At 35.4% G+C, this 12,745-nt stretch overlaps 1 protein-coding gene across 1 annotated transcript in view; it reads left to right on the forward strand.

Annotated features, from left to right (window-relative positions):
* DARS (aspartyl-tRNA synthetase) overlaps positions 1-11,443 on the forward strand; it is a 32,794-nt gene extending 21,351 nt beyond the window's left edge. Inside the window, exons 8-16 of the mRNA XM_026040840.1 lie at positions 2,170-2,281; positions 3,667-3,801; positions 4,953-5,100; positions 6,050-6,196; positions 6,990-7,032; positions 7,661-7,741; positions 8,373-8,484; positions 9,418-9,489; positions 10,954-11,443. Of these exons, the coding sequence (XP_025896625.1) occupies positions 2,170-2,281; positions 3,667-3,801; positions 4,953-5,100; positions 6,050-6,196; positions 6,990-7,032; positions 7,661-7,741; positions 8,373-8,484; positions 9,418-9,489; positions 10,954-11,045 (942 nt within the window). The 3' untranslated portion in view covers positions 11,046-11,443. The remainder of the gene's footprint in view (positions 1-2,169; positions 2,282-3,666; positions 3,802-4,952; positions 5,101-6,049; positions 6,197-6,989; positions 7,033-7,660; positions 7,742-8,372; positions 8,485-9,417; positions 9,490-10,953) is intronic.
* The last annotated feature ends 1,302 nt before the right edge of the window (positions 11,444-12,745 follow it).

Here is a 12,745-nt window from a genome sequence, read left to right on the forward strand (position 1 = left end):
GACTTAATGCACTATTACTTTCCTCTGTTTAATTATCCTCTGTTAGGTAGTAACTCTGTATGGTAGAAGACAGGGAGTTACAGCAGAGAGAAAAGAAAAAAGCAAAATTGAGGTGATGGAACAAATTCTGCAGCTGGCATGAAGAGTAAAATGGAAACTTTGCGACTTTGTGCCTGTGCTTCAGTTGCACCTCTTTGAGATGTGATTACTTAGGTGTTAACTGCCCTGAATATTATGAAAACACATTTCTCTCTGGTGATGTAGATGGCAATGATTATTCTAACACCACAGATCATGCTGAGTACAATGTGATAATAGTTAATCTCAGTTACAGTCTTAAAAGATATTCTATTATTATTTTTTCATTCCTAGCATTTAAATAATAAACAGTAGGTGAGAGTAGGGTGAGGTTATGACCAAATCTCATATTTAAGTATTGTTATCTATACATTTTTCAGCTTTAACAAATGTGATGCTTAAAGATAAGGAGTCCTCTTGTAAAACCGGCTCTGCAGTGCAAGTTAAAATATTAAGTGCCCGTAAGATGAGTGGTATGAGTTTTTCCAAGTTCTACTTAAGTCTTGAAGGCATATTTGCTGTCTTTGGCTTGGTCTCAGATACAATTTGCCAATATGTTTGGGTAAGAGCTCATGTTAGAGTACGTGCTACAGGGAAAAAATGCCATGGTGTAATCTTTTTATATATACAATATCCCTTTGAATGGATCCAGTGCTTTGATGTACCACTCTGCAAAGTTGCATGCAGTTGGACTAAGTTTCTTGTTTTAGCATCTGTCTGACTCTTGAGACCAGTGGAAACAGGGTGAGAACATTTGAGGGTACTTTTGTAACTGTTGCTCAAAACCTCATTTCCTTCATTTTGAAAGTAGTGGGAGTAGCGGCTGTGGTTAATGCTATCAGACAGCGAGAGCCACGGGCAATTACTGCAGCCTTAGCCAATTACATTGCGCGGATATTTTATCAGTCTACTGGAATGGCAAATACTTCTAAATTATTATGGATCTGCAGTACTACAGCTTTCTCAGATTTTCAGGTTGTCTTCCAGAGATGATGGATGTAGTTTTATTTCAATGTATGCAATGTTCTGTCTGTCTAAATTCAGTCGTTATATAATTTGCTTTGATTTTTTTTTTGCTTTGTTTTGTTTTGTGGTTTGGTAGGAGTCATGTGAAAAAGACCACAAGGCTCTTAACCCCAACTGAAAAGTTGGGTACCTTTCAGAAAGGAGAAGTAAACAGTTCTGTGACGCAGATTGTCGTATAGAAATGTTCTAGCAGTGGCTTGCAAGAATTCCTTGATGTTTTTATACGCACTGGTAGGCTGCTAACTGCCAGGTCTCAAACACTGCAAGTGCAAAATCAGATAGGGGTTCAGTCTTGACGTACTGCAGTTTTTGCAACATGCACTCTTTGGAGTTTTTTTCACACTAAGGCCTAAGGATGTTAAAGGAAAACCTAGTGTTAGTATATGCTAAGCACTTAATTGTGTCATGCACATAGACAAATAGAAGATGATCAATTCAGTTTTTCACCTAAATGCAGGCAACTTCTGGAATAACTTTTGGAAAGGCAAAGTAATAGCTGTTCTCATTTTGGGGGGTATGTGGATTATTTTAAATGCTGCTTAGGAGATGTCCTTTTGGAGTTGATTTTGTGATCATGRTTTAGATGGATTATGTGCAGCTAAATTTTACTTGACAAAGCATCATATTTGGGAGTCTTTCATAGAATCAAACAAATATTCGTACCAAACATAACTTGAGTGTTGCTTTTATAATGTGTTATAGATTTCTGCAGCTGTTGTACTTTAGTGTGGTAAAAGCTTTTTAATAGATGCACTCTTTTTGTTTAATTTCTTACTATAATATCTGTATTTGCAGAAGCACATCTCAAATTAGTGATTCTTTAAATGCCTAATTGACTATAACGCCTCCTTTATAACGGAATGGTCTGTGTATTCAAATTAAATGATTCTTTTGTTTCCTTTGCTATATTCTTCTTGTGTAATAGGTATCAGTATGCACTTTTGTCTATTTAGGCAAATATATGAACTGAAATCTTCCTAAGAGAAGAGATTCATCTTTCCAGCTATCTGGAAGACTGCAAGAGCCTGGAAAGCTAACTTAGGTTTCATTATCTTCTTCTCGTAGACCTCAACTAGCCAGGCAGTCTTCCGCCTTCAGTCTGGTATTTGTCAGCTTTTCCGAGAAACCCTTATTCACAAAGGATTTGTGGAAATACAGACTCCCAAAATTATTTCAGGTAATGTATGATTCAGCATCTACAGATCTCCCTGTTGAGTTGTTCGATGTAGCTATCTGATAAAAAAATGTCAGCTTTTTAAGACATTTTTTATTTAGATATAATACAGCAAACTTCTAGCGGGTAATGAAGTTATTCTTCACCTGACTTCAGTTGCTGAAACAATGACAATACAAATATATATGCCTAATTTATGTCCTCTGCAGCATATACAAGTTTTGATTTGGTTTAACAGAGATACAACATACAACATGTAAACATGTGTGGTCATATGTGTTATTTTTCACGCTAGTGTTCTGAATGTTGAGCACTGCCAATCTAAAATCCTATTTCCAATTTCAAAATAAAAAATATTCCAGTTTAACTCAAAAGCAGCTTTCATCATGAAGGAGTTGCAACCACCCTATCATGGTATAAAAGATGATGCCATTATAGCAAATATTAACTTTCAGCTCTGTAGCAATAAGTGTATGATTGAGTGGAAGGTGTTAGCAGTGTTTTTCTGAAGGTATGGCTCAGCAGCTTCAGCTCAAATGGAAGTTTTGAAAGGTAGGTTTAGATTCTGTTGCTAATTTGCTGTATTTTCATCAAAAGTCATTTTTTAAAAATGTCTAAATGTTTTAAATGTTGTTGAACTACAACATAATGTTGTAAAAACATTAATGTTGTAAAAACAACATAAATGTTGTTTTTATGTTCAAAAAATAATTATGTAGATATTCACCTAGACCATTTTAGTTAGACTATTAGTATTGAAAGAAGAGAAATGTTAATCTTGGTGGAATAGTTAATGATAATAGCAGTATTTAGCACTTTTTCTAGTGTTATCATACACGTTTTTTAGGAACTTACTTGACAGTATTTTACTCTGACATATTTTTGTTAGCAAGGTAGACAAGTGTAACTTTCATATCACACTTTGGGAAAAGTGACTTAGCTGATGTTTAAGCAATTTAAAATGGGGAATTCAAATGCATATGTTCTTGACTCCTTTTTTTTCTTAAGGTAACTTGCTGTGCTAGTTGCCTCATATTGAGAGAAGTGTTTAGACCTTTGGTAGATGATGTGTTCTGGTAAATCTAGCTGTGCATCGTGGCCTCATTTGGCCATCAAAGCCAGTTAACTCTAGATTTGTAGATGAAAGGAACAGCTGGAGATAGTAGTATCTTAAACTACCCCAACAAATTTGCAAGGCAGTGCCTTAGAGCTGTGGGCCACAAAACTTCCCACAGCACTAATGGGCACCATTGTATTTTTTTCATCTCATTTCATACGCTTTGAAGAAAAATCTAATTCTTTAAACATAAGCTCAATAGTACTTGAATCAATGTCTTGAGTTTTCCTTTCATTTTTATCCTAATAACTACTGTAAACATTTGTTTCAGCTGCCAGTGAAGGAGGAGCCAATGTTTTTACTGTATCTTACTTCAAAAGCAGTGCCTACCTGGCTCAGTCTCCACAGCTGTACAAGCAGATGTGTATATGTGCTGACTTTGAAAAGGTTTTCTGCATTGGGCCAGGTAAGAAGAGCATGGATTTATCCAAGTTTTGAAGTGTGCAGTGATGTCTTTTAGCAGCTTGGGGGCAACTAAGATAACGTGTACGTTGAAAGCTTGAATAGTTTCACTTTATATGGTTTCACTTACCAAATGCAAATCTCAAGTGGGGTGACTAATGAAGGTGAGTAAGGTTGACAGAAGTTTCTGGAACAAAGCTAAAATGCTGAAGTGAGGATAGAATACTCTTCTTCAGACCCTCCTCTTCCAGGCAGAGAAGGAATTGTTGCATTGAAAATCAATAATGTGATGAAGTCAGTGAAACATACAACAACTGTGATTGCTGAAGCTTGAAGTTTCCTATTAAACGGGTTTTATTTGCCTAATAACAAATACTTTAAAATAGGCAGTTTAGATTTTCTGTACCTCAGATCACATATTAAAATGTACTTATCCTTYACTCTTGTATATATACAACTTTATTTAGAAAGCTCATAAGTTTAAGTGGGCTGTCATAAATAATCCAAATGTAATGTTTTTCAGGCTCATGCTTTCTTTCTCAAAATACATGCTGCAATAAAACCTTGACTCTTTAAGCAGTAATTTGGTACCTTTTTCTAAGACCTTAAAATTAGATTTAAGGTTGTCTAAGCTGGAAATGGTAGAAAACAAATAGTAAAAGTTTACCAAAGAAAAAGGCAACAATTTCAGAAGATCTTAAATATAGTCTTGTTCATCTATCAAAATCATGAGTTGTGGATTGTAGGAAGACATGTTTATCTACAACATACTTGAAAGAAAACAACACACACACGTGCAGAAACCCTTTTCCTCTGAAAAAGGCAGCTTTTCAAGTCTGAAAGTTCTTACATGCCTGAAAGCTTGTCTATTTTTTCCACTCCTGCTAGTCTAACACAATCTRCTGCCTCATTGCAAATCTTGCTTCTCTTATATCCTTGACTGTCACAGTTACAGTGATGTTGTCACTGTTATAAATGATGCTTTGCAGAAGTCAGTTTTATCTTTCTTTTTGAGTAAGAGTTGTCATGTCTAAAAGCAGCATTGTCTGCTTGGTGCATAAGCTGAGGTGATTATCTGTGTGTGTTTTTGCTTTTTTTTCCCAGTCAGGAAATACAATGTCAGGTAAATAAAATTTCTGGTGTTTAATTTTACAGTATTCAGAGCTGAGGACTCCAATACACACAGACACCTGACTGAGTTTGTTGGTCTGGATATGGAAATGGCTTTTAATTATCACTATCATGAAGTGGTAGATGAGATTGCAGATACCTTGGTGCAGATATTCAAGGGACTTCAGGAAAGGTAACTAGAGYATTTTCCATTTTACAGACAACTTATCTCTAGGAGAGACCTAATACTGTGTTATGAAATGGGTGCGCATTTTATCCTCAGCCTAACAGATAATCGTTAGTAACCTGATTTACAGGAGAGCCTCAAAACTRTCTCTGAGCTAAGAGTTTCTCTGTGCCTAACTTGAAGAGTTCAGTAAAGCCAGGGCAGTTTTCTGTTTTTAGCCTGATTTGCACCTCCTAGAGTATGTGCCAGACTGCACTAAGAAAACCTCATCTTCACTGCTGAATAAGCTTCCTGACGGGAATGATTCATCATTACTGTAAAATATCCTTCCTTTTATGCCATCAGAAGTAGATTGATCTATTAATCTAATGTTTACTGTTTACTAAACACTAAACTACTAAGCTAATATTTACATACTAGTAGCCTGTATCTCTGACATGAAAGAATTAAAGGCTCTTTTCCATTATTTGCAGTCTAACTCATTAAAAAGCCAAACTAGCAATTTAAGGAGTGATTTTCATTTTCTTGCAGATTAGAGTATCTTGACAACAGAAAGGCAGATCTTTTCAGCTGACTAGGTGTTCTACTTTATTGAAATTGCACAAATCAAAGTAGAGCCCAGCTAAATACTACAAATCAAAAGGATGATGTAAATATGTCTTTATTCTGAAGAATTTGATCTAGTCAGTGATTTCTTTCAAAAGGAATAAACCAGAAGTAATAGTAAAATACTAATGTGTATATCATTTAAGCAGATTACATTAATTTGCATGAATCATTTCAGTAGGATTATGCAGAACTTTTCCAGAAGCTGCTTAAAAAATAATTGTATGTTGCAAGAGGTCCCTCTTGTGGCAAAAATTTATTGGCATTGCAAAACCATTAYTATATTCAAGAAGAGTTATGTTTCTTGATGGTGTGGTATTTTGCTTCTCTTTTGTTTTCTCGTATGTAGATTTCAAAATGAAATTCAGACAGTGAACAAACAGTTCCCTTGTGAGCCATTTAAGTTTTTGGAGCCAACTCTGAGGCTGGAATACTGTGAAGCTGTCGCCATGTTAAGGGAGGCTGGTGTTGAGATGGGTGATGAAGAAGATCTGAGGTATTGAAATTATTTCATTGAAATTATTATTGAAATACAAATTATGAGGTATTAGACTTGCAATAGTAAAGTATTAGCTTGACACTAGGCAGCTGACTTATCTCAAAATGAATAAGCTGTTCTCATATCCAGATTTCCTGACAAATGAATGGCTAGACTTGAAAATAAGCCTTTCTTTCACTGTAAAGTGTTTACAAAACTCATAACATCCAAAAGGCAACAACTTAAAATATGAAATGAGAGGAACTTTGAACCTCCTAAGCCTAATAGAAGTATTTGTTTGCCTAATAATTACAGTTCTTCATGTGAATTGTCACTTTTTCTTTTTTAAATGGGCTTAAATTAAAAGATTCTTCAGTCTGAAAGTTTTTCTTTTTCAGTAACACCTCCCCATTTCCTCCTCCTGCCTCTCAGGAAGATTGTTAGGTGATGGTCTAATTGACATTGACTGAAAGATGGATTTGTTCAATAGATGCATAAATTTAGTGCACAGATTGTCAGTGATCTGAATATAGTGACTTGGAGGTAGGTGTATGTATAATAAGAGCAAGAAATCTCCAGATGTCAGCTAATTTAAGAAATTTCTAGGACYAAAACCAAAACATTTAGGAATAGAAACAAATAGTTTGAAATTGTTGTYCACACAAACCAAAACACTCAGAAGCAAGTAGTGCATTTTGTTAGAGTMGGATACAGTAAATTACTTCTGAACTCTTTAGCCTTATGAAGCCTATCATCACATCAGTGATTTTAAATTTTATCACTTAATTTTGATGGTGGTAATCTTTTTCAGCACACCTAATGAAAAGCTCCTGGGACGTCTGGTAAAGGAAAAGGTAACTATTATTTTAGACTAAATTAATTTGTTATGGAAACTTAAGCCTCAGTTTGTGGAAGGGAGGGTATTTTTTTAATGTGCAGATGGAGAAGATGAATGTGAGAATATGCATAAGTTAAGACAGTTTGTGATTTGGTGTAAGCATCTTCTGACAGCATTTACATTTTGCTGTTACTTTATCTATTGTCTTTTTTTTTTTTTATCATCAGTAAGTTGTTTCAAACCATTTAAATTCTCTCTTTATATTTATTTTATCCCTTGTTCTTTTAAACAGACAAAATAGATTTACTTATTTCCYGTTAGGGTAATTAAAAACACAGATTCTAATTAGTTCTCTAGGAGAATACAAGTCTTTGGCAAAAAAGAAATCATTAGTTATTATGGCAAGACACTTTACTGCCAAGCATCCTGAAGTTCACAATAAGAAATCATGGAAAACTGAAAACTAGCACTGTTTTTACTGATAGCAGTTGGTTTTAAGATGATAATGTCAGATTTCTGCAGAGTTATTGATTTTGTTTTTTTGAAATTTCCAAGATTAACTGTTTGGTTCATGCTTGTGTAATCTGTGTTTTACATCAATTTGTATTATACTACCTGTTTAAAATGACTTTCTTTTCTGTCAGTATGACACAGACTTCTATATCCTYGACAAATACCCTCTTGCTGTGAGGCCTTTCTATACAATGCCGGACCCCGTAAACCCTGTAAGTAAAATCCTTTGTTGTTTTGTGACTTTTTTTAAGTTGAATTTTTTTTATGTAGGCATAACCTGACTAAATAGGTAAATACTTTTATATTATTCTTCTGCTACAAGTGAAATTCTGATAACAAGAGTTGATCAGTGTTACATGATTTGTAAAATGTTTGGAGTTACTCTTTACTGGTGAAAGTGTCCAACAATGAAACCAATCAAGCTAAATATTGGGGTGGCTCTATGACAAGATTACRAAAGTCAGAGCATTGGTGCTTTTACTGCAATCTCTGAAAAATATGTTTTTCTACTGYAACAGACACTTTAACAGATTTTTTTATATTGCTAGAAATTCTCTAGTTTATTACTAAATCCAGAATAAATATTTCTATAGCATCTTTTTCTGCAATAACAATGTGCAAGTATAATGATTTTTCAAAKGACCAACTTCAGCTTTTAAAAATCTAATCGAGCCTAAGGAGTGGAGCTGAATTACTGTTAATTTCACAGTAATTTTAACAGTCCCCAAATACATTTCACTCTTCCTAYACAACTTTGGGTGTCATAAACAAAGATACTAACAGTTGCATATAACTTCAAAAAGCAACTGTACATTGGAAATAAATTCATCTTTGTCTTTCCAGAAAAACTCCAACTCTTATGATATGTTCATGAGAGGGGAAGAAATTTTGTCTGGAGCTCAGAGAATTCATGATCCTCAGCTGCTGACAGAAAGAGCCCTGCATCATGGCATTGGTAACAAATTAAGCTATATAATATAGTATAAAACTAATGTTAAGTGTGTACTTTGTGGTAGGATGTTTTTCCTTTAGAAAAGAAGCATCTGGAGGGCAGAATTTGATGCATGGCAATATTGTTAAAACTGTAGTACAGCCTGTTGCATAATGTTAGTCTCTGTCTGCTTAACCATTTCAATTTARAGTGGTGGTATTAAGAAATTGGTTGGTTTTCCCAAAACATCTTGATGAAAACGAATCATTTCTGAAGGCTTTAGACAGATCATAGTGTGGGAATGAGGGTCCTACACAGGATCCTGCAGTGGAATGAGAGTAGACAAGAAGTCTTATCCTGCCATTCCCTCTCTGCTCTCTCACCACCCTCTTACAAAGGCTCCATCTGAGTCCTCTGTGGTTAGTGATCCTTTTTTAAGTCTTGAAGTGGGAATCAACAAGAAAGAAGGAATCATTCAAGAAGTCTCTGCTGATATAGAAAGACTTGACAGAGACAGGGCTGGATAGTAGTAAGTTATGTGGCAGATAGGAATGCAACATGTACATTAAAATTATCGTTTCAGCAGATGGGAGATTAAGGTTGCAGATAGGAAGTAGCAACAAAAAAAAAAAGAGYTCTCGTGCTACAATGGAAGATGATTCTTGGATCTTCACTTTCTCACTGCAGTGTATTCAAGAAGTCACAGTTTTCCATAAATTACAAGTAGTTTCTACTACTTCGTACTTGGTTTTGAAATACCTTCTGGCATTAAGTTATTAACAAAATTATAAGRTAAAATGGCTATATTCATTTCTAGACAGTGCTTGTAAAAAAAATTGATACACTCAAAACACGTTTAGTTGTGTTTATAATCTTCTAGCCAATTGTCTGTTTGACTTGAAGTTCAATAAGCAGGTGAGAAATTAATGGAAATAAACATATCTTTTCCCTCCCTAGATTTGGAGAAAATAAAGGCCTACATTGATTCCTTCCGTTTCGGTGCACCTCCACACGCAGGTGGTGGAATAGGTATGTATCTTTTATCTCTGWTATTTACTTTGTATTGGCCTGAGCTTAACTTAAACTGTTTGATCTCAAGCAGGTTCAATATCAATTTGAAAATGGTAATCTTGTTAAATAACTGAGAGCTGTTTATTCAAGGGGAGCTCCATAGTCCCTTCGTGCATTTGATGAAGYGGTTCTGCTGTGGGGAGAAACAAGTGATTGCTTCTGGCTTATTCACAGTGGTTTGAGTGTCAGTGATCAGCTTTGGCTAATGCTAAATGTTTCAACAGTTATACGGCAGTCTCCCTTCTTGGATGTAAACATTTTGAATCTAAAAATTTCAATTGTCATCCTACTATTTATGTATGCTACTGTTTCAATTAGCAAAATCTATTCATCTCTGTGAGAAAAGGATACTTTGTAGATCCTAGGCAATATCTGCAATTTCAGTTTTTTCAGGTTTATATTACTTTTGTAAAGAGTATTTATTAAATTCTCTTCTTGTTTCCTGAACAATTTCTGAAGTATGCCTTTAACAAATAGACTATGTCATTAAGGCAGCTGTTTTTTTTAAATACTTGCAAGATGCAAACCTCAATGGTTGGGCACTGTGTATAAGCAGAGGGGGATGCGCGTGGCATTTGCAAGCAATACAAAATCACTTAGTGCTGTCAGACCAGTATCAAGGAAGCTGAGGTTGTATCCGTCCTGTAACAGAAATGCTCCCCATGGCACATTCCAGAGGCTAGGCCAAGCACCGGGTAAAGATCCTATGAGAGGGAACACTGTTCCCTAGATGTTTATATGGAAACCCTAACATGGGAGGGCAAGGAGATGTGAACAGCAGTGTGTGACTGGGCTTCATCTCGGCATGGCTGGGGAGCCGAGAATATATAGCCCCCAYAGGGAGTCTTTCCACATTCCACACTATACGCCCGCAACCTCTAAGGTTTCAACAAGGGAGAACACAGCAACCAATTAAATATTTAGCATTATCATAAAGATACCAGTTGCAATTGGATTGCCCAGTCTAAGTGTTTGTGCTGCAGAGCTCTTGGGATAATCTTCTCCAAAGGTAGTGTTTTGTTGTTTTAGTTATTTATTGACCATTAATGCCTCTTGTGCTGAAGCACTTGGTATCAGCTCTGTAGAGTGATTTGCTGTGTACTGTGGATCTGTCTTCAAGATGCCATGTTGTGAACCCCTGCTCTGCATTTCGGTTTTCAACACCATCTCTTTCTTGAAAGTTCCAAGTGATTCTAAACAAAATCAAAGCTTTAGTACCCTAACTGATACATGTTCCAAATGATATATGTTTTTGGAAGGTACAGTAGGTAAAATTCAGTTTTTGGTTCCAGCTCCTTTTTGAGTCTAACAGTCCTTGATCATTTGTGAGGTTGGCTGTAGTTACAAAATGTTTGACCTCAGCATTTAGGACTAAGAACCAAATATACTGGGTTGTTTTTTTTTCTTCTTTATTTCTCTTAGGGCTGGAAAGAGTAACTATGTTGTACTTGGGGCTGCACAATGTTCGTCAGACCTCCATGTTCCCACGGGATCCCAAACGACTGACACCTTAAYGTGACCTGCTTCTCATATCCCCTGCTGCTGATGAGCCTATATTGATCTAGCATTGCAATATGCAATAAAACAAGAAAGTCCAATTTACTGAAGTGCCACAATTTTTTTATTCCTTTATTTAAAAGAAAATATTTTAACTGATCTGAACTCCTTTGTATTAGGAACTGGGTGCACATTTTTTTTATGAAAATGTGATACTTCAGTTAATTATTCTAGTGTCATTTTCAACTGTATCATGTTTCTAAGCATTTTAATTATACAATTAAAAAATCTTCATTTTTAACTTATGTCAGCAAGATTGAATATTCATAAGTGTGTAATTGGATTAAAGCTAAAATAACTGGATGCTTACGATTCAAAAAGCAGGAGGAAAACAACAAATTGCTAATTTACAGGAGAACCAGTTAAAGCAGCAGGTGAAAAGTAGAGCATTCTTGAAAAAGTCTTCATATGAAGTTGTGAAAAGTAGATTGCAATAAATCTCTCAAAGTCAATGAGATGCAATATGTCTGTTTTTTTGTGTGTATGTGTCCTTGCAAGATAATCGTGGATAGGAAGGTTCTTTGAAAACGGATGCTATACCTGTCTGAAGTCTAAATTTATTTGCTTCCTTTCTTATGCAACTTTTTGAAAGTTGTTTACAAGCAGGAGGCCYATTCTCTGTCTTACATTACTCTTTTGAGAGGAGATTGCCTACACTCATGGGGTAACATGAGACGTATAAGATATACTCATAAAATAAATGGATGGGGTGAGTTTGAGAACAAGTYTTGTATTGATCTGCCTGATCCAGCATCTAGGATGACTAACAAAAATCATTGGGTTTCTAGGTTTCTAATCCCTCTATTGTCAGTGGAAGAAAAGCAAGTAGTGGAAGCAAGTCAGCTATTGCAGCTCTTTTTTTTCACTTATAARTGCTGTCAGCAGCATGTCACGGTTGCACGTTTTGGGAAATCAGAGAAGACTACTTTAAAAGTTACCTTTAGACATTCATTCATTCAAATGAATCTTCTGCTTGAACCTCCTTAATTAACAATCATACATAAAGCCACTTTTTTGATCTTCCTGATCTAAAGGATGCCCTGCGTTTAAAATGTCCCTTTATTTACTATGCCAGATGCCTTTTCAAATCAGAAGTTTTGGGTTTTGTTTGTTTGCTTAAGATTGGATGCCTAAAAGTAAAGGATTTAATGCCTTATTTCAGCACTGCAACTCAGTCTAATTTTCAGATATATTCTAATTCTTGACTTTGAATTTTGGCCTAACATTTTACATGCTTAAGGAGCTTTTAATAGGAGCTGTGGTTTAGGCAGTTCATCTTATTGTTGCTACCTCAATTTTCAAATGTCAGAGACGACAGATATTGGTTATGCTACAAAAAGATCGAAGAGGCTGCGTATAGTTCTGTGGAATTGCCCAAAAGGGCACATCCTCTTTTGCAGCTGCCACTGAACAAGACTTGATTTTCATATTTTGCAACAAGAGTTCTCCATTATTTAAAAATATATATAATTTTAAGAATACAAAAATCATTAGGTAAAATACTGGAAATGTGCAACTTTAAGAACTCAGAGGCATCATTAGTACAGAATAGCCAAGGAGTCATCTGTTATGAAGAAAAAAACAACCTCATTTTCATCTGCAGCCTAAACCTCATTGCTGTGAAAGCCCATCTGTGTTGAGTGATTTGTCTGAACCT

Source organism: Nothoprocta perdicaria, unplaced genomic scaffold (genome assembly GCF_003342845.1).
Source record: "Nothoprocta perdicaria isolate Ctin4 unplaced genomic scaffold, notPer1 scaffold_27, whole genome shotgun sequence".
In the NCBI taxonomy this organism is placed as follows: Eukaryota; Metazoa; Chordata; class Aves; order Tinamiformes; family Tinamidae; genus Nothoprocta; species Nothoprocta perdicaria.